This window comes from Cydia amplana, chromosome 17 (assembly GCF_948474715.1).
Source record: "Cydia amplana chromosome 17, ilCydAmpl1.1, whole genome shotgun sequence".
Classification (NCBI taxonomy): Eukaryota; Metazoa; Arthropoda; class Insecta; order Lepidoptera; family Tortricidae; genus Cydia; species Cydia amplana.
Window position 1 is genome coordinate 13,694,912 of NC_086085.1, and position 27,277 is coordinate 13,722,188.

A 27,277-nucleotide genomic window follows, 5' to 3' on the forward strand; every position below is an offset into this window, starting at 1 on the left:
TATTTAAAATAGGAGTCACGTGGAATCGGAATTCAAATTTTCGGAATAATGGCATTTCGGAATTCGTGATTACAAAAATCGTAAATGTTAAATTCGGTGTTTATCACTATCGCAATTTTTATACTTATTCGGAATTATGTGGTTCGGAATTTTAATAAATCGTCTTTTTTGCTATTCGGAAATATACACTTTCGTGATTTTTATCGTTCGTAATTACGACAGTCGGAATTTTGATGGGTCGAGCATTTAAAAAACGGAATAATAAAATTCGATATTCTAAAATTCGGCATGAAATATTTCGGAATTATGTAGTGTACCCGTATGGATATGATCTGTCAGTGCCAAAAATGACGTTTTTGATTTACAAAAACTATTTCTTTTGACACTGACAGATTATATCCATAATAAGTCCAGATCAAAAGTATAACCTGTTTTACAATCATAATATGGCTCCAGACTAGTAGAAAGAGATTTCTGTTGGATTTACATGAAGTTTCACAAGAAGTCTGGAAATACACAATACATCTAAGAATTTAATATTTCGGTCTCGAGAAGCGGTATACATTGTAGGATTAAAGAAAATTGCGTTTAAGGATTTGCTAGAAATTCTACAGTACAAAGAAAATGTTTCGGCTACTTTTCTCCAGTTTCCTTCAAATATGTATATAGTTTGGTACCTATGTACAATCAGCATTAAAAGTATCTCCAATAGGGTTGTTGAATTTTATAATTAAATCTAGTAAAATTGATAGAAAATTAGCAATTTATCACAATACATTGGAAATTTAAAAAACATAATTATGGTTATAATAAAAAAATACGAGACTATAAAGTGTGAAAAAAAAATTACTTCCAAATAGGAAAAAAATTACGGTACCATTCGATTCTTTACATATTATTTTAAAAAAAATTGTACGGCAACTACATACACGCAATACATAAACGCAATATTTCACCGACAAAATCGCAATTTCCTTGTTTCTCATACATCGAAACGGCTTCTAGCTTCTAAAGGTGACAGTCCATTTCCAACCGCAGCTGCACTACTGTTCATGTTACTATGGAAATTGACAGTAACAGTGACGCGTTCAGTACCAGTAGTGCAGCTGCGGTCAGAAATGTAATGTTACACTAAAGTTACAGGGTGACGTCACGATATATTACCATTTTGTTAGAAGCGTTTCGTCGACTTTAACCATCATTTTTGACTTTTGTATTGCTTTAAGACAATGGGTCCCATACAGACATTTGATCCTCATAACGGATCTCCCGGATGAAGTAACAGAGTTGTTTAAATATTGGTATGACAACCAGTCAAATAGCGTGAGATGGGCAGGTAAGTGCTCTGATGCGTATAGGCTGAATTGCGGGGTGCGACAGGGGGGGCTGACATCGCCTAAGCTGTTCAGTCTCTACGTTAATGGCCTGATTGGTGAACTCAACAAGACCAAAGTTGGGTGCTCGATTGATGGTACTTTTATCAATAGTATAAGTTACGCAGACGATATGGTCTTGTTGAGTCGATCAGTTAGTGCACTTAGAAAGCTGCTCGGGATTTGTGAAGGGTATGCGGTCGCCCATGGCCTCAGGTATAATGTACAGAAGAGCGAGTTCCTAGTATTCAAGCCAAAGGGGGGCACCGTGGGTACGGTTCCAGCGGTGTACCTGTACGGAACGGAACTTAAACGAACCTCGCAGTTTAAGTACCTGGGGCACTGGGTGACGGAAGACCTGTCGGACGGCGTGGATATAGAGAGAGAAAGGAGATCCATGGCAGTACGCTGTAACATGCTCGCCCGCAGGTTTGCACGATGTACGAGGCAGGTAAAAATCACTCTTTTTAAGGCCTATTGTCAGAGTTTCTACACGTGCAGCCTGTGGGTGAGGCATTCTGCGAGTACCCTCAATACACTGAGGGTACAATATAATAATGCATTTAGGATGCTGATGGGGCTGCCGCGCTACTGCAGTGCCTCGGGTATGCTCACGGAGGCTAGGACAGACGGCTTTCACGCCATTTTGCGTAAACGTGCGGCATCCCTGATGCGACGCGTGTGCGCCAGCCCCAACAGCCTCCTACGAGTGGTGGCCAGCAGGCTGGATTGCCCGTTCCAGTACCACTGGGTGAAATTACATGTCCGGTGACAGCGGGCAATCTAGACTGCGTAGTTGTAAGTTATGTTTAGTTATTAGTTTGTATTTTAGCCGTAAGTAATACTAACATTAGTTTTAATTGCTTTGTTTTGTTTTGATTTTTGTTACTAATCAATGATATCGACGATATTATGTCTGAAATAAAAAATTTCAATTCAATTCAATTCAATAACAAACCTGATCGACTGATACCATTCATAAAAAAAAAATATTATATGTGTGGAACCATAAGACTGTAACAGTTAAGTTTGATTGCGAACTGTAGAGATTTATCTCTAATTGGCATAGTATTCCAGAGTGGCAGATCCTTTTGGCGAGTTGTTTTATCCACTACTATTGATGCTGACTGTACTATAACAATGAATGACCCCGTATTTACCATCAATGACGCATCATTTTCTTTGATAGGTACAGGGTTCCAAAGCAATCGTATATACTTTATAACCTAAATTATCAATATCCGGAAAACAAATTGCTTCCATTGATCATGTAGGATTTCACTTGAGTTTTTTTTCAACAATTTCGCCTATAAAATCCTCATAAAATTAGAAAACTGTTTCAAGTTGTCATTTGTTTCATCGTAATTTTAATGTCCATTATTTTTTGTTTGCCGCATATTTTGTGACAGGACTCGCTGGCTTGATTCGTCTTCAAATATAACCTATCTGATGGCTACCAAAAATAAAGACAACGGGTTGCACTCAGGGAGTGCCGGCAGAAGTGAAAGCTCAATCACTATTGCAAAATGTCTGCAGCACTATGTATAATTGAGGTTAACGCCATCTAGCGTTATTTCGTCGCATTACTTGAAACCCCTAAGCACATCACTGTTAGTACTCGAGTTATATTAATACCAGGTAGATCGAAACTTACTAGATGGCATTTAAATCAATAAAGAAAAACTCAATGACATTGAAGTAACAGTTTTTCGATCAGGTCACGTGACCGTCTTACGTCTTACCGTCACGTGACACCTAAAAAATCCCCATCACAAAAAGTGCACAGCGCCGCTAAAGAAGTTTTCACTTCAAAAAGTTTTTTTTTTAATCTAAAATGGCGCCAACATAAAAACAACTGGCGATACACGCCCCTGCAAGCACCCAGTTTGTTAGGAATGTTTGGATTCTGAGGACAATAGGCGTTTTGATTTTAACTTCGAACGTGAAATGAATTTCGAAGTGTTCGGAGGCTGAATAGCTCTGAAAGGTTTAGCAATATTATAATATAACAATCCCGCGATTTTAGTATCAAGTAGCGGTACTGATAATTCCGCTACTCGATGCTAGATGTCGACTACGAAAATAATAGTCTTTTTGGTACCAAAACTGATGTATGGAGTGGGCACTCTATTCTTACTATATTCCTCTATGCCTATTCTAAGTTTCTTCTATGAAAATAGTTGACAGTCGTCAACCCCATTAGGGCTCATTTAGACGGTGCGAGAACTCGCATGCGAGTTTCATTACATTGCGTCATTTGATCGATCGGCTGAATTGATGTAACCTCAATGGTCCGCAATGTAACTAAAATCGTATACGAGTTCGCGCGCCGTCTATATATGAGCCCTTAGGGCTGATTTAGACGGCGCGCGAACTCGCGTGGCATTTTAATTACATTGCGGACTGTTGGTTACGTCCAATTCAACCGACCGATCAAAACCCGCAATGTAATGGAACTCGCATGCGAGTTCTCGCATCGTCTAAATGGGCCCTTATTCTCCCGGTTTACGAGTGGGTGGTCACCAGATCAACTAGGTGTCAGAGAAATGCAATATTATTTATCCAATTAAGCCCCAACAGCGTCTCAAGAGTTGTTCAATTGGTTGGAATTGATGCTTCAATGCAAGTGTTTATTTTTAGCGTTTTAAAGCCCTTTATGATTGTGATGCTTTCGGCGGCTAAAAACATAAATAATACCTAGTATGTAGTAGTAATCACTTTATTGCACAAAACACAGGTTTACATAATATTTACAGAAATAAAGGTACAAAGGCGAACTTATCCCTGTAAGGGATCCCTTCCAGCTAACCTTCGAGTTAGATACCTAATATTGTAATTCATACTATAATGATAACAGTATCATGTGATATTTACCAGTCGCTTTTCGGTGAAAGAAAACATCGTGAGGAAACCGGACTAATCCCAATAAGGCCTAGTTTCGCCTCTGGGTTGGAAGGTCAGATGGCAGTCGTTTTCGTAAAAACTATTGCCCACGCTAATTATTGGGACTATTTGCCAAGCGGACCTCGGGCTCCCATGAGCCGTGGCAAAATGCCGGGACAACGCGAGGAAGATGATGATGGTGAACAGGCTGATGATGGTGTAATGACTCAGCAAAAATGCCATCATTCATGTCAAATTTCTATGAAAATATGACATTTTTAACGACATTCGTTCACTTCGTTCTGTTTAAATTCGTGCAAAGTTAGCTTATAAACTCTAAAAAGACAATACTCGCTATATTTTTTACGTGGATAAATATAATTATACATATTTATCTTAAGGACCACACAACTCACACATAAAGTCGTTAAATACAGAATATTATTTAGAATATCAATTACATATTTATGACACATAAATAGCTAAATAAAATAGAATATTCATACCCAGAGCAGCAAAACTAATAAACATAATATTATAAATATGTCAGTATCAAATTTCAGTTTCAATAAACACTTTACAATAGTCAAAACATAATATTTGATTTTATGAGCAGACATTCTGACAGTCTCTAAATTGGGCAAATAACTACTTTAATATAGACATTATTATTAAGTATTCATACACAAATAAACGGTTGGACAAAGCTAATTGAACTTAATAGTTAGTAAAGTAGTAAACCCTGCAGGCGTATTATGGATGAATTATACACTATCGCAATTATATTTAATATCGTAATTATGTATTAGTATTTTAATTTAAGATTCGTCGGATACATTTGTGCCATACGCCAGTGACTTTGGTTTTCAGGAGAGCGTAAAGAAGCAAACTCCCCCCCCCCCCCGGCCCTCTAGCTTTGCCCTTTGGAACCATGAGTCCAAAAAATGTGACCTTATCTATGAAAAGGGACCTTATTGTCGATGGCGGTTACGCCATTATTAACGATGCTCCGATATAAATACAATTTGCCGCGCGACGCTGTGCAGCGTAAACGCCATCGGAAATAAGGTCCCTTTTCATAGATAATGCCCCAAATATGAAAACATTCGTTAAACAAAAGTACTTTCAATTAAAACTATAGCGAACATGATCGGTTCAGCTGTTTTTGAGTTATTGCAAAAAGTCTTCTCTTCTTACAATAGTAAAAAGAAGTACAAAGTACAAAGGCCTGTTCTGACAGAATGGTCACTCCGAAACCCTACACTTTTGCTAGACATGCTCTTGGCCGATTTTTCTTCGATTCGATTTGTATTTTTGTTTCTTTTGCTTTTCCACTTGTCGCGTACGAAGCCATCTTTCCTTTTAATCTATCTTCCTAATTTTAATACTGTGATATCTTTGCTACTTTTAATAGTATGATGTGTGTAGAATTATTATACTAGAAACTCCAAAGTTAATTGGGCGTTTTTCAAAAAAAGTGTACACGTGACGAAACGGAAAAGTAAATATTTTATGACTCCAATTTTGAAATTTGACTGCTTATTTGATTATTTATAAGTTAGAGTATATTAATTGAGAAAATGACTTAAAAATATTTAGGAATATAGGAAATAACAACATTATCAGATGAGATCGTGGGGAACCTAGTTCCAGTTCGTCACAAATGTTAAATTAATTAATAAATTAAAGGTATTGTTATATGGGCCATCTACAGTTTTTATATTGAAAACAATTTCATAACCTTTTTAAAACAGGCTTAGATTATAAACTGAATAACTCACGTAATCTTTGAGGATAAAATATACATCCAGTTCGTCACAACAGCGTTCTTTTGACTACTATACATAAAAAAATTCGGTATAAATAAGTTACAAATCATTATACAATATTTCAATATACATTGCGGAATATCCATTTAGAATTATTAATGGTAAAACACCGTGAATTGTTAAAATTCCAGCCAACAATAATTGTTTTTCATAATCCAAATCTTGGGACAGTGACTATGTGGAATCTTATGTGACTATCTGGAAAATGTAAGGCATAGTGTACACCTAGGCTGAAAAAATAAATGAAACTAAAAATAACAAAGAAATATGTATTTAATGTACCAACGTATTTTTATTAATATTTCAATCTTAATGTGTAACAATTATAACATATATAATTACTTTACAAGATGTGAAATTATGTTCATATTTGCAGTTTAAAATATAAAACAAAACAAAATAAGAAAGAAAACTCTGGGTTATTTACTCTATCCAGTTTAAACAAATAGAAACATAAAAGTGGACTTATTTCACTTTGATCAGAATGAGTATTTATAATAATAAAATGAGTTGTACTTTGTCAAATTTCGATTGTCTGCACTAAGCTTTACAATTACAGTTCGTCACAAAATCGTTCCGGTAATATATCACGTGACGATTCGGATGTGACGATTTACACCAGAAGAAATTAAAATCACAATATTAACTTGTCTGAACTACCTAACAAGGAAATCTTTCCAGTTTAGGATAAACTATAATTTGTATTATACTAAAGTTAATTGTCTGTACTTACCGAAAATACTGTTACTATACCGGAACACCTTTTTTGCACCATCACCACACAACCACCTTTCGTCACCGTTATGAGGGTTATCAAGATGACGGCGTTTGATATTAAGCATTCTAATGTGGCTAAGATCGAAATATTAAAGATTTTAGAAGGATTTTGGCTAGACTAGTCGTCGAATTTGCTGTGACGAAACAGGAATTTCCGGTACATTCCATTTTCTTGTACGTTAGTAAAATTCGTTTTTATTAATTAGACCATATTACATGCATATAAAGCACACATTTTTATGATCTAGACTCATCGAGTTATGTGTGTAACCACATTCAATTCTTATTATAATTGGTGTTATATTTTTAGTTTGCCTTTAAACGTAGCAGAGTCGACGTGGGACATCAAGAATTTTGCATTTATTGTTTTCTTTTTAAAGATAAATCTATCAAATGAGAATATATTAATTGTTTTATAAATTTATTTTGAATGCCTAACACTTCTGGGATCAAACTATATATCACTCATATTACCAAATAACAAGTAGAACGTAAAAAAAATTGTTGACCCAGTGGGACAGCCAAATTTTTCAATGTACATTTTATTTGAAAAACGTCCAATTACGACTCTCGACCCCTATACTATCCGCAAACTAAACTAAGTACCGAGGTCATATAACTATCTCTCTCACACTTGCCATGACCACGTAAGCGTGAATGAGAAGGCCCCGGGCTTCAGTTTGGTAAGTCGCAGTTGCACCAACGTTTGAATTAATATCATGAATGACCGAAGTTTGAACGATATGAGTTGTATCTACGATTAAGGTTGACTATATATACACCCGCAGGATGTGTGTTCGTCGGTAACCAGAACTTTAATACGTTTAGATAAGAAATTACTCCAATAAGTTTTGAACGTGATTAAATCTATCTGCTCCATGTTGCGTACGTACTTACTGTATCGGTGAAATACCTCCCGAATAGAAATTAGTTAGCAGGCACGCTCTTTAATAGATCCGTACAATATTTTTAATGACTGATGAATGTCTTCAGTCTTCTTTGTTCTAAAACCTACAAAAGTATATTAAAGGATAGGTATGGCCTAGCTATACCGCTGGGGAGACAGTGTGAAGGCGGTCCGCGTCAGCTTCAAGCCGATCATTGGCAGGAAACGGCGCAGGATCGGGAAAAGTGGTGTGCTCTCGTCTCGGAAGCCAAGACCCTCTTATCGCTGAGCCATTAGTTAGTTACTTTTTCTCTCTCAGATATGAGATTTTATCTAAAACCTCTCCTCTGCTCTTCATATTCTTCTCTAAAGGAGTTTCCTTCATTATTTCAATTAATATGATTCCGTAGGCGCTGCTGAATCATGATTTTACGTTAATTTTAACTGAAAAGTGTAGTTAACTACGAAAACATTTCAAAGTTCCATAGTGTTACAATATCTGCAAGCGCTTGCACGTAACAATAAATTTCACGTACTAAAATGTGTTCGTGTTTTTCCGTATTTTCTTGTGTCTTTTTATTCTCCGGAGGGCACCATGACAGAAATACACGGCGCACATATCAATGTAGCCCATTGATCATGCGGTGTTTTGTTTAGTGACGTGCTTTTACTAACGTTAACATTACGTAACATTATTTATTACGAATGAACATATTTTTTATTCTGCCTATTACAATAAGAGGGAAGAATAGCTTTACTTTTTTGATGAAATTTCCAATTAGGCAGAAAATGGATTCCACTAACTAAGGGCGGGTTCCACCAACCACATTTGACAGACTGATCAACACCACTCGGCAGAGAACTATGAAAATTCCCATACAATAAAATTTAGCGAACGCTTTAACGGTGACAGGCGGTTTGGTGCAACCGACCCTTAATCTTAACAAATCACTTCGATGTTGATGTTGCTCGCTTCAGCATAATATATTCTAGGTTTAGTCACCGAAAGAAACACTATGAGAAAACCGGTATGGTGAGGAAGAATGAGTTTAAGAAGAGAAAATAATGAATGAAAAGAAAGCGATTAAGATAACTTTATTTTACGATATAAAGTTTATTAGGTTTAGTTATGGCACAACCCTACTGATGCTTTTATTAAAAAACGAAATGGCGGACGACCGGGACCCCGAATGAACACGTTAGGATAAACTCATATATCAACGTGATCGTACGGTTTAGCTAGATTTTGTCTGACATTTGATATGACATGTTGAAAACATTGTGTTTTTGTTGTGCGAGAAAAATGGGAAGCTAATTAGCATTTATGTGTTACACGAAATAAAATATTCATTCATTCATTCATTCATTTATTTATCGCCGTCTAAATGAGCCCGTTTCATTCGGAAATGGGCGTTTTGTTTTTGTTGTCCCCTACACTTTTTTTTTCAAATTTGGGATTTTTTATGTTATATCTACTCAGAATCACGAGCTCTTTCTATCCTAATAGGAGAAAAAAAGTGTCCTAAGGTTTTTATTTCCATTACGTCACCATTTTTCATAGACTTTGTATGGCGGTCGCGGAATGGAAAGATCGTAAAATGTATGGAAATTTTGGGACACTTTTTTTCTCCTATTAGGATAGAAAGAGCTCGTGATTCTGAGTAGAAATAACATAAAAAATCCCAAATTTGAAAAAAAAGTGTAGGGGACAACACAAAAAAGCGGCCAAGTGCGAGTCGGACTCGCCCATGAAGGGTTCCGTAGGCGATTTATGACGTATTAAAAAAAAACTACTTACTAGATCTCGCTCAAACCAATTTTCGGTGGAAGTTTGCATGGTAATGTACATCATATAATTTTTTTAAGTTTTATTATTCTCTTATTTTAGAAGTTACAGGGGGGGGGGGGGACACACACATTTTACCACTTTGGAAGTGTCTCTCGCGCAAACTATTCAGTTTATAAAAAAAATATATTAGAAACCTCAATATCATTTTTGAAGACCTATCCATAGATATCCCACACGTATGTGTTTGATGAAAAAAACTTTTTTGAGTTTCAGTTCTAAGTATGGGGAACCCCCAAAATTTATTGTTTTTTTCTATTTTTGTGTGAAAATCTTAATGCGGTTCACAGAATACATCTACTTACCAAGTTTCAACAGTATAGTTCTTATAGTTTCGGAGAAAAGTGGCTGTGACATACGGACGGACAGACAGACAGACAGACAGACAGACAGACAGACATGACGAATCTATAAGGGTTCCGTTTTTTGCCATTTGTATGGGGCCCAATACATTCCAAGACTCTTCTCTTTCCGAACAAACTCTATATTGTTTTTATGATATACGAGGGGTATTCAAAATATTCTCGGTATGAGAATGAAAACAAACAAGTAAGAAAAGTTTGATATTTTTATTTTTCAATATACTCCCCCCCTATGTTCATACACTTAAAAGATCGATCAATTATTTTTTTTAATCCTTCGTAAAAATATTTTTTATCTTTCGTGTAAAAATGCTCCTCCACTGCCGCCTTCAATGCTTCATCGTCAGAAAATTTATTTCCACGCAGATCCTTTTTAAGATTGGGGAGCAAAAAGAAGTCGCTGGGGGCTAAGTCCGGACTATACGGTGGGTGAGTAACAGTTTTAAACCCACGTTCAACAATAGCTGCCTTGGCAATATGAGCAGTATGGACGGGGGCGTTGTCATGCAGAAGCAGTATACCTTTGGTTAACTTTCCTCGCCTCTTTTCTTTAATTACATCCTTTAATTGACGTAGAATGTTAGCGTAGTACTGTCCTGTGATATTTACACCTTTTTCTTTATAATCGATTAGTAATACTCCTTCACAATCCCAAAATATCGTGGCCATGACCTTGCCAGCTGAAGGGATGACCTTCAACTTCTTGGGATGAGCTGAACCCTTAATGTGCCACTGCATGGACTCTTGTTTACTCTCTGGGTCATAATGATGAACCCAGGTTTCATCTCCAGTAACTATTCTTTGCAGCACCTCATCAGGATTTTCACCGCACAGGTCAATAAAATCGGAACAACAAGCTACACGCATGTCTTTTTGAAGCCGAGTCAGCATTCGCGGAACCCATCTTGCACTTACTTTTGACATATTAAGATGGTCATGGATAATATCATGTACGGTACCAATAGAGAGATTGGTTACTTGTGCTATAGATTTTACCTTCACTCGACCATCTTCCAATATAAGTTTTTCCACTTTATCAATATTTTCTTGTGAAGTAGCTACTACAGGCCGGCCAGGTCTAGGGTCATCTTCAATACTCTCCCTTCCGCGTTTAAACTCGCTTGACCACTTTTGAATGGTAGATAAAGAAGGAGCAGACTCACGGTAAACACAATCCATTTCCTCTTTTATGGTTTTTTGATTTTTACCCTGTTTTGTCAAGAATTTTATCACGCATCGATGTTCTAATTTAGTTAACATTGTCAATTCGCACAGGATGTTCATGTTTGTTCAGCAATTGCAGAAAAACAAAAGACTATCTCGGTTCGAATTATACTTTTTTTTAATGTCAATGAATAAACCTTAGCGGCCAGTAACGAAAGAAATTTTAGAAGAGGTCGTAAGATATCAATACCGAGAATATTTTGAACGCCCCTCGTAGGAGGCAAACCATGGCAAGTACGCCTCGTGTGCTGAAGGCCTTACGGTCGTTATGCGTGATGGGGACTACACAAATATTTATAAAATGCTAAGGAAAATTACTTTCATATTACGTTGCGATGAAAATAACGATAAAACTTAAATAAATAACATTTTCGTTGATGACACCTTCAAAAAATTAATGAAATGAAACATATTGACAAATGATGTTATGTCATTAAAGTAATGTCACAGTCATCACAGATTACATATAGGTACTAGAGGAGATGTACCAACGTTTCAGAATTTTATTGATTAGTTGCGTGGTCGTCCACAACCCACTTATACAAGTGACCTAGCCAAGATGACAATCCTAGCCAAGTTTTAGTACCACCATCCTCTTTTCATTAGCTATCAGTACTTATAATTATTCGTTTGAAGCGATTTTCTTATTTCTTCCCATGACAAGAGAGGAAGGCAAACAAAGTGGAATATTGTTTTTGTAGTTTTATAAGTTTCGTGGACAAAAGTTTACTGTAGAAGTTAGAGTTAAACCAAGATAAATCTGCAACGATTTTGGTGCAATCAAAAGTGCAAGTGTTATTTAATATGTCATAATTTCGTAAAAGTTTGACGTTTAAAATAATACTGTCACTGCGTGTGCTATTAAAATCGTTGCATATCTCTTTTAAAACAAGAACATATTTATCAGTGATAAAATATTTTCAACCTTATTGACTTTCCGTTTCCGTACTAATCACCTTGGGAGAATAAAATTAATGAATTTCGTAATTACTGAACAGTTTAATTTACCGTATGTCTCATAATTGTGAGTAAACAAGTAATGATTTAAAATTACTTTTAAATTCGGAGTTAGCGTGGGTGTGTTATAAAGATACCTTTTATGGGAACTGTCAAACAATTATATTAATTTCGGAGTTAAATTGCAGACTGGCTAGTAAATGTAATATTTTTTCTTCAAACTTGTGCTAGATATAACATTGCTATAATAATGCTAATAAAATAGGTTACACCCCCTACTTACCCGGTACGTTTTGCTTAGTTTAGTTTGGGGCTATGTCGATGTGTGTAAAATAATCATGTACCTAACAACATATTATACAGGGTGCTTCCTGTAACAGGAGCAATAAATTAACCTAAAGGCTGTACTCCTCTAACTGACCAACGTTTGTTCAGCAACTTTTAAAAATTATGAATCCTTTAGACTTCCTCTTTTTCATACAAAATAAATATTGCCTTCAATGTACTCTGATATCAGTGTGTTTGACGTTGCTTGTCACGCTTTAAACATAACAAAATTTGCAATACATTGCATCATAGAATAAACTTTAAAGTGTAATAAAAATCAAAACATGAGTTATTTTCAAAAGTTGCTGAACAAATGTTGGTCAGTTTGAGGAGTACAACTTACAGTTTAATTTATTGCTCCTGTTAAAGGAAGCACCCTGTATATTTAAAAGGTACTGAACAACAACATAAGTATAAACTAACAATAAAAAGTAACCTAAAATTAAAAATACCTACAAAACTAAAACTGTTATGTGCAACTTCTAAGTAAACATAAAAAAAAACATGTAAATATTTGTAATAAAAAGACACGTCAAGATAGTTCACCATTTTTCTAATGCTAACAAAATGAGGTACCTATACCAGGCGTGTCTCACTCCGCGATTTCGTCGCTTTGCTACAGGTAGCTAAAAGTACATCCGTTCGGTCCCAATTTTGGGGAAAGCCATAAGCCGCGCGTGGCGCTGTCGCCACCTAGCGGCCATATCTGTGCTGATCGTAACAGACGCGTTTTGTTAGAGAGTGAGTCTTCTGTACTTAGTACTATTATTTATTCTGTGCCTATACCTATTTATTTAAAGTCGGCTTTTTTCCTCGATTTGCGTAAGATCTCCTTACCCGAAATTCTTCGAAGTAGAAACCGGATCGATTGCCCTCTGCTTCCAAATTTATTGCTTTTCAGTCGGCGAGAATCGATGAATTCGTCTTATACTGTCAATTTGAACGAGTAATTCCGGGTGATTTGCGTAAATAGGGTCTCAGAGGATTCAGAGGGCCTACCAAAAAAACGATGAACGTTACTGCATCTCTATCGCTCGTGCATAATCGAGTGATAGTGAGGCAGCAAATATATTTCGATATTCGTTTTCGTACAATCAGCTAAGTACAGTTAGCAGCAGAAATAGCTAAGCGGCTGAGGTGTTCAAAACGACCATCACTCGCTCTTATTCTCTAAACAACAAAGCTTAATAGTAACCCTAATCCTAAACTAACCTAACCTTACTTGGAAATGCCGCGAACACAATACCACGCATACGCTTTTCAGCCGTAGCAACCACGGGAAAACCAATACTAACTTGAATTTTATTGCTTGAAAACTCGTACCTACAGTAAACAATTGAATATCGTATTTTCGAATTCGTCTGTTACAACTGGTATCGTGATAGAGTATATCGTCGGGTGACAAGTAAAAGTCACTAACTAACACCATTGAAATTATTGGACAATAAACCGTGTTACAAGTGGAATAAAGTGCATTGTTAATTTAATTTTTTGATAGTACTTAGTGACTTTTACTTGTCACCCGACGATATAATTGACATCTGTGCAAAGCAAAAGTTGATATTTATTTTTCTATTTTTCATTTTTCAACACCATTGAAATTATTGGACAATAAACCGTGTTACAAGTGTAATAAAGTGCATTGTTACTTTAATTTTTTGATAGTACTTAGTGACTTTTACTTGTCACCCGACGATATAATTGACATCTGTGCAAAGCAAAAGTTGATATTTTTCTATTTTTCATTTTTAACCGCCGCATATTTTACACACAATATATGTACCTATGGATATTGTGCAAAAATATGCGGAAATAAGGAACACACGATGCTTCTAGGAGCCCGGTTCTGATTGAACAATTTGTTATGGTTTTGATTGGATTTAGAAGATCACAACCTTGAAAATCGCTGACTCAAATAGTGCGTCGGATGCGTGCCAATCACTAAGACGATTGACACGGTCGTATCAAAATCATAACAATTTTTTTTTATTAAATTTACCTCCAGAACTCGAGTTGTAGATGTAGGTGCCAAGACCGCTAAGCTTAAGTGGGACTGGGCGGGACATGTCTGCCGCATGCACCCTGAAAGGTGGGCCAAAATGGTTACCGAGTGGGACCCACGGAACACCATCGATGGTGTAGGCCGGGGTTCAGGCAGACCAAAGAGGAGATGGCGGGACGACTTGGACGCATTTTATCCGGATTGGCGGGAAAATGCAAACGACAGGGTTGAGTGGAGCAAGGGAGGGGAGGCCTTTGCCCAGCAGTGGGACACTAAACCAGGCTAACAAAAAAAAAATTACCTCCCGTTTTTTTCTACGGATTTCAGGAAATGACTAACAATTTAGAAAATGCTACACTTACTGAAAATGGACGTCGTCTCGGCCTAGCCTTATTAAGAAATGTCTGAGATCTTATTCCATTTTCAAGATCTAAGCTCTCATTTCGAATTTTTTACGTAAAAACGGTTCGCGTTAAGCCCTGGACACGGCATTAGAGAAAATGCTAATTTGGTCCCTTAATATAATGAGAGCTTCGAGCTTGGTAGGTATTAAGTAAATGTTTATCTTTTTTTATCTTACAAAAAATATGTTTCTAAGATTTGTACTTAAAACATATATTTAATGATTTAAGTAAAAAGTTGTCGTGTTAGTCTCTGAAGGATTGAATATGGTTGAAAATTTTAATAATTGAATACGCGGGCCATTTGCAGCCGAAGGGTATTTTGACAAATGGAGATTTTTTGAAATTTTAACGACTTGAGATTAATTTTAAAGAAAACAAATCTCATTCATCATAAACAAATTAATTCCCAAAAGTTATTAAAGGCTTCTGTCCGTTTTGTTTGACATTTGGACTTTAAATCTAATTCTAAACATAACAAATTTTCGTCATCCATAATTATTTTCCAATTACTACCTCTTTTGGCGTTGGCGTGAGACCAAACTAAATCATCATTATGATTAGTCATACATGATTGGACTTACCTACACGGATGTTTTGGACATTGACCAATGACCTCTAAGTATTAAGTACTTTACATAAGATAGAAGTACGTGCGTGTTACGCATGGGAACATGTTAGGCGCATTAGATCATTCTAATTAATAGATGATCGTCATTCTTTAAACTTTCTCAGCAACTCGAACAAAAGTACTTATTTATTTGTTAGAAAATAGTTATGGTTACGATTCACGCGTGTCGTATGTTTTTGTACAATCACAACTTACACACCGAATTTTGAAGTGTTTATGAAAAACGCCAAAAACACCACGTCGCGAGTAGTTGCATTCTAATTGAATCTAGTAGTGGAGGTAGCCTGTGTTGGTTTCATATATATTATAATACTACCTAAGTAATCATAATAATTAACTATCTTAAGCTCACTATATTACTTCTAGGCTTGTTTCGTCCGCGAACTAAGAACTGTTAAGAATGAAATCCCGTGAAGTATCGAAAGGAACTAAATCTTTTTGCGCGCTCTTAATCGGCCTTTAGGTCCTTTAGTTCAGTGAGATTGGAGAGCGCTTGAATGAGTGAAACAGAAAACGGTCGGAACGAAACGGTTCACAATGTCGCTGGCACAAGTGCGAACGAGATGAAAGAATCACGTGACACGCCGAAAAGTTTGAAGGAAAATCAAATATTTTTCTATATATTTTGATTTTTTTTATTGTGTTTACGTGTTTTAATGTTTAATATCGACCTAATTATATTGTACAAATTGAATTATATTTAGTTACCAAAGATTGGGACAAAATCAAGTGTAAAACCGATTCTTATTCATTCCCGGTTCTCAACAAGTTCAACGACCGAATTGAACTAAAGGAACTAAAAGAGCGAACTAGTTCGTTCGACCGATTGACCGAGAGCGGAGCGCTCTCTGTAGTGAACGAGAGGCACAAGGCTAATTAGTTCCTGACTTAAGCTAGCTAATGATACGTTTTCTTAGTACAATATGTGAAGGCCCTTATTGGGAGAGTCAATTAATTGATTTAATGTTTTTAATTACGTAATGTTTGACGATCATGATGCGAAAAGAAACAATAATTATGACATTGATACAAATTTACAGTGTAAATTAATTTTTATCATGAAATTAATAAAATATAAATCTACATCTATTACCTTATACATAATTAAATAACTGAATAGATGCTTACTAACTTAAAATAGCCAAAGAATAACTCGTTACCACCAACCGGCAAATACAGGCATATTAAGTTAATTTATCCCATTTACATTTCTTCAGACATCATTAATATTGTATAGGGTCCAGCATAAATCACTTCAAATTATCCAAGCAAAAGGATAAGTGGAAAAAAGGTCTAATCGAGCCGAGGAAGTAGGTGTAAAATATACCTCACCTTTTTCTTTAGATGCCATTTCAAATCACAGTTTGGCATGTTTCATGGCCAAATGGCAATTTTCATTTCCAATATAAGCTTTTATCTGGTCCATAATAAATAAGAAACCCTTTTTTCGTTATAACTGTCTGTCAGTCCGCCGTCAAAAACTATTCGTATGAGAAAGACGTCATTTCCTTTTTTGCCGACCCCGTGATGTGTGATGTTATACATGACATTATAAGAGTGTTCCTGTGGCCTAGGTGTATTTCTTATTTATTTATTTATCTTACTATTATACCCTTGACCTTCGTGTGAGCTGGCGTATCGCATGCTGAGTCCAAACCTTCATTGGTTAATATTATAACAGTATTGCATAATGGATAATAATTGTTGCCAAATGTGCGGCGTATTATTTCGATTTCAATGCCACTAGATACAGTCTTTTTGTCATTGATGGTTTAGTTGTAATCTACGTTACAAAGTAAAAGATTAGGTATGGGTTAAAGTAAACATTGTTTTTTTTTTCTACTGAAAAAAGAAAATTATTCAGTCATATGAAAGAAATACCATAATATGGTGTTATTTCCTCATCCTCATTAGTTATTATTCCCCGTTGACTCTTTCAATCGGTACTGATGACTTAGGTAGGTAGGTATTTATTATATCTGTCTATAACTGTTCGTTTTCTGTTTATTATACTATGCCATACAATTAAATAAATAAAATTACATCTGTGCATTTGTAAGCATCCATTATTTACAGAAGCAGCCTAAAATTAGGCGGCAGAGCTTGTTACACATAATTGGAGTAAAAAAAACCAGCTGAACTGTCTGTCGGACATTATATCACGCCCAGAAGACAAAACATTTCAATTCATTCATTTTAATTCATTCATAAGTTCACCGACCAAAGCCAAATCTTCACACGATAATATGGGCGTTGCATAATTGATCGGACGGCGTGTTTGCTCGGCTGCCGAATGGACACAGTAAAGCGTTGTTAACAGTAGTCCTCCCTCCCTTGTCAATTGTTGCTTAGAAAACGGTTTTGATACCCATAGTTAAGTTTCAAAGTAAAAAGCAATGCTTTCGACGGTCGTAATTCATCCCCATTCATCTTTCCTGTATTTTTTTAGGAACAGTATTGGTGTTACAAAAAAAATCTGCACGTTTTATATAAAATTGGCAAACAATGTGAATACGATACAGTCACCATCATCTTAAGGCTTCAGGTGTATCACACGCTTGATTATCATCAACATTGTTGAAACGTTGAAAAAATACGCTTAATATACGAAATTAAAATGTGTTTGTACGAAGAAGCTCATGGAAGCAGTGTAAGTGTTCCCTAATGCGAAATGAAACAGTCATTGGCACCTAATAGTCCTAAATCTTCTGCTTAAGGAAAAAACGATGACATTATAGGATGGTATTTTTTATTGTATAAAGGCTTAAGTATATTTCAGCGCTCAAATAGTGCTCGCTTACTCTCTATGAAGTGGGTGCTGTGCCGACAACGCTACATTAACTGCGGCCGACTCAATCCAAACATTTGTTGCTTCCCTAATGCGGAATGAAACAGCCATTGTCGGCTGTTCAATATTTACAATACCGCTGTTTGATATTCTTTTCAATTCGATAGAACAATAAAAATCGTTAGATAGCTTTACCTTGGATTGTCGACTTCATTGCGTCGACCAATTTTAAAATTACAAAAGAAAATTATTATTCCATCCATAAAACAATTTTACATTGTGTTTGAATCATATAAATTACTTAAAACTACATGAACAACAACAACAACAAACAAACATGCAACTTATAGTAAAATTAAAACATAAAAACAGTTTAATAAATATGGATATTCCTACTTATTGTATCAATTAGGTAGTTTTAAGATTTCATCAAGCGTTTCGATGCCTTTGTTTTCGTTAATATTTATTTTCGATTTTAATATCATTTTGTAAATAGGCAAAAATGGCAGAAAATATCAGTTTGCAAACTCTACAGCAAAAATAATTTCAATGGCAACTTGCAATAAATCCCTACTTTTTAGAAATGTAACTCTGTCTGCCTGTCTGTTATCTCTTCACGCTGAATCCGCTGAATCGATTTGGATAAATTTTGGCATGGAGATATATAGTTAGAGGCCCAGGGAAGTACATGGGGGTAGGTTTTATCAACAATCATCATCATTTCACGCTAACGAAGTCGCGGGCAGAGGCTAGTATCAAATATGCATACAAGCCAAAGGGTTTCTCTAAATACGCTCTTAAGTAGGTACTTATAAAACATGTTTTAAACTGAATTTGTTCACATAGAAAATCGATTACAAAAGAGAACTTCCGTAAACAGTCTGCCTGTAGGATTAACTCCTTGTCGAAGTTTCCCTAACAAACAGCAGCATCAGGTTCAAAGGAATTTACAGGTTTTAAAGTCGTAATACGTATTTAGCCTGGCATTGTTAGACACCGTCGCCACATGACTTTCATTCCTCATCGTCACATGCCAGTATTTGCCCTTACTTTATCTGGATATTTAATATACGATGGTACGATTTAATTTTTTAGTAAAACAACAGGGATATCAGTTAATTTCAATAGAAATGTATAAAACATTTTTATTCATATCGGTCTTGTGCGATCATGTCCGACGTGAGCATACATAAGTAACCAGGCTTTTATTATGTTCAATATTTCTATCTCCATATGTGAGAAATATCTCTGTAAGTACCTACCTATAAAATGTTTCTTAGAGTCACGGGAACAAATATTGTGGCAGTGAAGGCTTACGTGTGTACTTTAATAATTAAATAAGGAGATAACATTTTTACTACAATTACAATTGTGAGTAAAAGTGTGGTTAACGAAGCGTAGGCCGAAAGACGACTGTAAGACCGCTATGTCATTGGTTAGAGAAAGATAAGATAAAACTGGAAAGTATTTCATGTCTTTCCAATTTAGGTCAATGACATAAACGTCACCGAGAACGTAATGGGGACAAATGCATAATATTCTTTAATATTTTACATGGTAACTTTGAATAACAAAATGATTACTTCAAAAATCTAGCCCTAAACTTGCCTGGGGCATTGTACCCAGGACACTGGCCGCGTTCCCCCTCTGCACGGTGAGGCTGAGTTTTAGTGCAAAAAATGCGCCAGCTCGTAGGCTTACGTTCAAATAAATTTTATTTGAAAAGTTTTATTTATTGTGTGTTGTTGAATAGCATAAAGTAAAATTTATACAGACCGCTATTATCAACCCTAACAAAAATACTAAAAAAGATTTGGCGTAATACTCGACTTGGTTGACAGGTTGACACCTTACTGTATCCCTAATGTATATTTCAAACGATAGCGTGACGTGACGTACGCGTTTGCGTAAAGTGTAATTTTTATGAGATTTTGAGTTTCTTCCGTCTCGAGAAAATCCCATACAAAAATAACACAAACGCAAACGCTCGTCACGCTATCGAATGAAATTTACACTAGGGCTTCTGTTGGCCTGACACGAGTGTATAAGGGAGAAGTAGAAGAGGGAGTTGGAAGGGGCAGACCTAGGCGGACTTTCTCCGATCAGATCGGGGAAATCCTTAAGAAAGGCCAGGTCAAGAGCATCTTAAACCGGCGAGCGTGTATGAGGAATGTTATGAAAGTAACGGAAGCGAAAGAGGTATGTCAGGAACGTAGCAAGTGGAAATCCGTGGTCTCTGCCTACCCCTCCGGGAAATAGGCGTGATTATATGCATGTATGTATGTATGTATGACACGGTAGCACGGTACCCTTTTTTTAAATATTGGCTGGTCATAAATCTATTTAAAAGGGTGAGAGAAACGACGTGGGCTTTGGCGATGGGACAGTGGTCAGACGAGAATGATCTCGTCTGTGAATGTCTAATGAAGACAGCAAATAGGTTCATCAGTTTGATATACCCAAAATTAAAGGCTGTGCAAAAAAAGCCGAGCCGAGGCGTTCGACATGTCATTTTCTATGACGGCTGATTGGTGATCACACTGATTAGTGATCACGTGGTGCTTTCCATAGAAAACGAAGCTCCGGAACCTCCGGCCCGGCCACGGCCTGGTCTAACGTGAGTCATCCTTTATGCTATTATTATTAACCTTTTAACCGCCGTAGACATATATAAGACATACAAAATCGGGCTCATTTCGCCGCTGTCTGATAAATAAGTCAAAACTTCGTGTAACTTCGTACCCTCCGGCGACACGAGCACGTATGATGACGTATTATATGGTGATAGATAGATAGATAAGATAGATAAATCGTTTATTTGTTTGCTGCAACAACACACATTTTACAAATAGGTAGGTAGATTACAAACACTACGAAAATAAAATATGTACAAAATTAACCAATAAAAAAAATAAAAAATAAAAAATACTTACACACGAAAAATCGGTTTACCTGCTATACCTGCCATCACCCTGCCATACACTGTGTGCATTGCAGCAAAAACAAAAGGGCTCCGACTCAGCTATACGCTCCACTCTACTGAGCAAAGCACTGATATTCTGCCGGAACCCAGATCACGTACAGTTGACTAAAAAGTGTGAAGTGTGTTATAAGTGTTCAGAAATAAAATACATAAATAAAACAAAAATAAGAATTACAGTGGCCATAAAATAAAATAAATAAAAGTGAGAAAGTGCGTAGGGTTTGACTCAAGATCTCCTAGAGATTCTCCGAATTACCGATTAGATCCTGAAATCCGCAACCAAAAAGCCGTATGGTATCCCTGTTTTTTGTTTATCAAGCAGTATCTTTTTAAACTGGTGTTTAAAAGTTAGCTTATTTTTGAGCCGTCTTACAGGTGGAGGGATATCATTCCAGCATTTGGTCGCGAGATATCGGAAACAACCGGTAAATGCAATCGTTCTATGAGGGTACATTTCTAAAAGACAGCGCCGAGTTGACCTAGTGGCATGACGGTTGTGAAATGTTGAAATGTTAATTTTGGAAAAGAGATATTCTGGAGTTTTATTATTTAAGACGCCAAAGAGGAGACATGCAAGATGTAGATGTCGCCGAGAGGACATATTCAGTATGGACGATTTGTTCAAATACGGGGTAATGTGGCTTCAGTGGCTGTGGTGGTTAAAAGGTTAAATATAAATAATCATTACTACCTATAAAGGCCGGGAAACGAAGGGTTGCAGGCCAAGTACATATATTCATATTCATATTCTTTATTTGTATTGATCATACATTGTCACAAACGTATATTTACATTATTATATACAATAGGTATGTCGGAAATATATACAATTAAAATTAGGTATCATTGTAAATATTAGAAAGATAAACATAATTAAATTGACAATAGAGTACCTAGCTATACCCCGTTCCAATACGTTAGGAATAATAATACTAGCTTTCCATTTAACATTAATTAGCCTTCCATGAATTCCTTGACCGAATAAAACGCCTTTTGGATCAGGAAACACTTGAGTTTTTTTTTTATAAAAATGAGATCTGAGGCAATATCCTTTATATCAGACGGTAACCTGTTGTAGATGTAGTGTGGGCCTATAATTTGGGAAAAGTTACCTGTTTTCGCAAGTCTGTGCCTAGGAATTACAAGTGCCTGCGTTCGTCTTGACGACTCACGCGTAGAGGTAGAAAAGTGTTTCCTACTCCGCCGGATTAGTTTTCCTACCTCGACTATAAAGAGAGAGGGAACCGTTAGGATATCTAATTTAAGAAAAAGCTCTCTTGCCGGTTCGTCGGGCGGTACTCGGCACATAGACCGGACAACTTTTTTTTAAATAAAAAGGGGCGACCACGGGCTATAGAGGGCTCTAGTTAACTATTAATGTAGGTAACCCATTGGTAACCATATTTATCTGTGGACAGGACCCGATCTAACAATACTCCTTCTTGTAATCTCTGTACATAATTTGCATACTTTTAAGTGGCAATCCGTAAATCTTATAAATAAAACATCAGTTCCGCAGATCGTCAGTTTAAAGTGTTACTTTTAGAACGTAACTTTATTCCCCAACTTATTAGTTAGGTAGTACCTTCGATCAACACGGAAGGGATGCGGCATTCGCAATATTTCCCCTCTGCCTAGGTACAAGATCAACTGATCTAGCGCGGGTAATAAAACTAGTTGCGCTCGGATTTTTAACTAGATCGAGTCCAGACGCGCGAGTGAACACATTACACAGCAGCAGAAAAAATGCCTAATTGCTTGGTTTTTTGTTGTACAAAGAGGTCGGGGACATCAAATTTACAAAAAGAAGGTAATGCGGTAATGCATTTCACATGTAATATTTTTTTTACATAGTTTAATTACATTTAAACACAATTATTATATTTTAGTCTCATGTAATTGCTGGATTTATCGATTTTGCTCGCCCAGTACAAATTGCGGATCGGTCGAGCGACAAATCCGACTTCTCATCTCTCAGAAAACAATAAAAACGTGTTAGTGTGCGTGTTGTGACACTTGTGACTCGTCCGTACACAAATAAAAACAGATCGAGGTGTGCAAGATTTGTCTGTGTAGGGTGTCATTTTCTATGTATTTGTGTCGTCATTACAGATTGGATTTTGTACGTAAGTGTGTGAGAAGTGTGTGCACGTTCCCCCCGCGAAAAATGGCAGAATGATTTGTATGTTAAGATATCGCTTGGGCCCTTCCGACGTGTCGGAAGCCCGTGTTGTTCGAAGGTTAGTACATATATAAATCCCCTTATTCATAAAAAATACGGGCCTGATTTAGTTTAATTATGTTTTATCCCTTTCTTACAAATACTAAGTCAAAATGACAGATAAAGACAAACGGTTCATAGCTAATTCAGGCCAGTAACGCGTTTCTGATAACGCTAATCCAGTTTACTTACCCACGAGATAGGTGCATGGTCTGAAATAAACGGTTTTTATAAATGTTTTTTTTTTTTGCTTCGGTTTTCGAAAGACGTAATTCGTTTGAAGTGATATTATGCTCCAGAGTATTTATTCTTGAAGAAAATTTAAAATGTATATTACATTCGTCCTTTTCTTTGTTTCATCTTTTATTAATTCAACGTGATTAGTAGGTTCAAAGCTTTGTCTATCACCGTTAATTAAAATTAAATATTAGTAGCAGAACCGATATAAACTGTTTATATTACAATACCTACTGCTTGTTTTGGGTGATCGTAATATAATATTCACGGGTTCGGTTTAACCTATAGGTTGAATAAAGTTTGATAAATATTTTTAACATCATGGATTGCATGTACCGACTTATACTTAGGTACCGTATTACATAAAAAATACGGATCTAGCGCTATTAAATATATTTTATCTACTCCCGTACTTTTATTTGTCATTTAAAGGGTCGTGCAAGAGCGCTGGTGGCCTAGCGGTTAGAGCGTGCGACTTGCAATCCGGAGGTCGCGGGTTCAAACCCCGGCCCGTACCAATGAGTTTTTCGGAACTTATGTACGAAATATCATTTGATATTTACCAGTCGCTTTTCGGTGAAGGAAAACATCGTGAGGAAACCGGACTAATCCCAATAAGGTCTAGTTTTACACTCTGGGTTGGAAGGTCAGATGGCAGTCGCTTTCGTAAAAACTAGTGCCTACGCCAATTCCTGGGATTAGTTGCTAAGCGGACCCCAGGCTCCCATGAGCCGTGGCCAAAATGCCGGAACAACGCGAGGAAGAAGAAAGGGTCGTGCACACACCTTTAAAACCCTACCTTATAGTTGTCAAGACAAGTCTTTAGTCTATGCCCCAAAAAAGAATTTGTGCATACACGCAGTATCTTTTTGGCGATTTTACGATACTTCGTGTAACCACTTAAAAGATATTGAATGAAATATACATTGTCCAACCATATTTTAAATGATCCCGCCCCTAGTCTGCGCCGGTCGGTCACCGTTAACGCAAGCTCCTGATGAGACTCCTCGGTACGGAGTGAAACATATCGAGCGTTTTCGACTTAATATACGTGAGTGACCCGTTTTTAATATATTTTCTTAATATGTCTGTGTCTCACGGAAGTCAGAGAGTCAGTCATCTAGCGCTAATCTAAATATGTAAACATGTAAATATTTGACACAGATTCAGCTTAGATACCTATTGCACAGCTATAAATTCTGTGAGGAAATTAGCCCGTTCCGGATAACCGGATCAGATTATCCAGATTTAGCCCCGGATAACGATTCCCGGCTGATTCTATTATCTACGGTACCTAATGTTGATGCTGCGAGAGTCACTATTTATAGGTCTCGCAAATAGGCTATTCTAGGTTTTTTAGGGTTCCGTACCCAAAGAGTAAAAACGCAAAACGGGACCATATTATTAAGACTCCATTGTCCGTCTGTCCGTCTGTCTGTCTGTCTGTCCGTCTGTCTGTCCGTCTGTCTGTCCATCCGTCTGTCTGTCTGTCTGTCATCAGGCTGTATCTCATCAAACGTGATAGCTTACAGTTGAAATTTTCACAGATGATGTATGTATTTCTGTTGCCGCTATAACAAAAAATACTAAAAAGTACGGAACCCTCGGTGGGCGAGTCCGACTCGCACTTGTCTGGTTTTAATATATTTATATTTATAAATGTTCGTATAGCTTCGATAGCCAACTGGTATTTTTTTTCCTGAAAAGAATATCGGTATAGAATGCAAAGATTTTTTTTATAAGTATTTCAACGATAAATGTTCGCGTCAAAAAGAGCCGCCATTCTTGTGACGTTGAAAAAGCTGTGCAGTAAAATGAAATGTCAAATGTGCCGTGGACATTTTTCGCCGTCTTTGTTGCTAATTTAACACTTGTCTCTGCTATAGTGACGTCACTCACGGGAAAAAAATGGTGCTCGGCGTTTTCGTCACGTGAAATACAGATAATAAAAATAGGATTTCAATTTTGAAATTTAAAATTAATGTGATGTTTTTATAACAAAATAGGTAGTATTCCATTCGTATTTCTTATGGTAAAAACGACCTATACAAATAACAGTCATACTTTCATCATTTAATTTTTATAGATGATAATCCCATTGAGAAGGTCGATCTGTGTAAAATGGTACTTTTTTTTAAACCAATCAAATTTTATTGACAACGGAACCAATTTTTATGTAATCTTAAAAACATTACATTAAAAATATATTCAAATTTACTATAAACTAAATTAAAACTAAACTTATAAGGCCAAAACTTAGTCGAAAAAGTCGTTCTGTATAAGTATGTTTTTAATGACACGTGTAAATATATGTATAGGCACATGGGTACCAGGTAAGTACTCAATCTACTTTATTTAAGAGTTTTTATGCAAATGTTACCATGTCGGCACGAACGCCAATTACTCATATGGTATAAATCATATGTCAAATGCAAATGTATGATTGTTTAGGCGGGCCTTTAGATGGAAAGCGTCACATATCGTGCGATATTACTATATAATGGCGGAGTACATTAACCTTGTAAGTATAATTATTAAGAAAATCCCTTGTTACTTACCATATTAATAACATGTAAAGATTTGTTTTGCTGTTTTTAATATAAAAGTTGTTCTCTTTGGACCTGCCATATCACAAGAATTACTTAATAAAGGAAATGTGTCCGTTTCGTTTTTTTTTCGGAAAAATAAAGTTGGGTTGTGATCTTTATTTTGTACGGAACGTCACAAAACTGACTCATATTTGCAATGAAAACTGAAACTGTCACCCAAATGTTTTTTTAACGTAGATGGTATTGAATCCTATTCAATGGCGTAGATATTAAACACGGCGATTTATATACGGTTTGTTATCATTTAGAAAAATATATGGTAGGTACAATACGTGTCAAGAAAATATAAATTTAAGGCGAAAGACAGAAGCTGCTTAATATCTAACAAACGACACGCTATTCAAGTATGTAATCTTTTATATCAGATTTGTAATTCCTCCTACTAAGATTACTACTACTTACCTACTTAGCCTTATTTTGTGGCGAAGGCTCATGACAATGATGATCTGAATTTTCAACATCAGTTTATTCAATAACGCAATAATATTTTATTAGAATAGAACAGAATATAATTTATTCGTAAGCACAGACACCAGCGCTGGTCTTCCGATGAGGCCATCATACAGTTCAGTTTTATTTATACATTTATAGCTGGTCATACAAGTTTGTCAGTAGAGAAAGGCGCGAAATTCAAGTTTTAAAAGGGACTATAACCCGACGCACCTACATATTTTAAATTTGCCGCTCTTTTCTACTGTCGGAAATTGATTGACAGAGTTGAGGTCACAGAACACATTAAAGAGGTTAGAATGGCTATCGCACGCAGTTAGTATCGGAACCGGTGTCGCCGCTCGTTACTCCACATTTACTAACACTCGCGCAAGGGTAGTAAAAACTTGTGTGCGTGGTGAATGGATACGTCTCCTTTAGACAGATTTGATGTTATAATTGTTGTTGTTATAAGTATTATTGCTGTTAGTCTAAGTTTCGTGACGCATTGG

General features: G+C 36.3%; 2 protein-coding genes across 2 annotated transcripts in view; both read left to right on the plus strand.

Annotated features, from left to right (window-relative positions):
• Nucleotides 1-27,277, plus strand: part of LOC134656088 (CLIP domain-containing serine protease B4-like) — a 288,523-nt gene that overhangs the window by 131,905 nt on the left and 129,341 nt on the right. The gene's annotated exons all lie outside the window — the stretch shown is intronic.
• LOC134656090 (uncharacterized) lies at nt 1,507-2,145 on the plus strand. Its single transcript, XM_063511608.1, has one exon. The coding sequence runs from the start codon at nt 1,507-1,509 to the stop codon at nt 2,143-2,145; it is 639 nt and encodes a 212-aa protein (XP_063367678.1).

Excerpts from the sequence above, each read along its gene's own strand:
- LOC134656090 (XM_063511608.1), top strand. The coding sequence starts at position 1,507 with ATGGTCTTGTTGAGTCGATCAGTTAGTGCACTTAGAAAGCTGCTCGGG.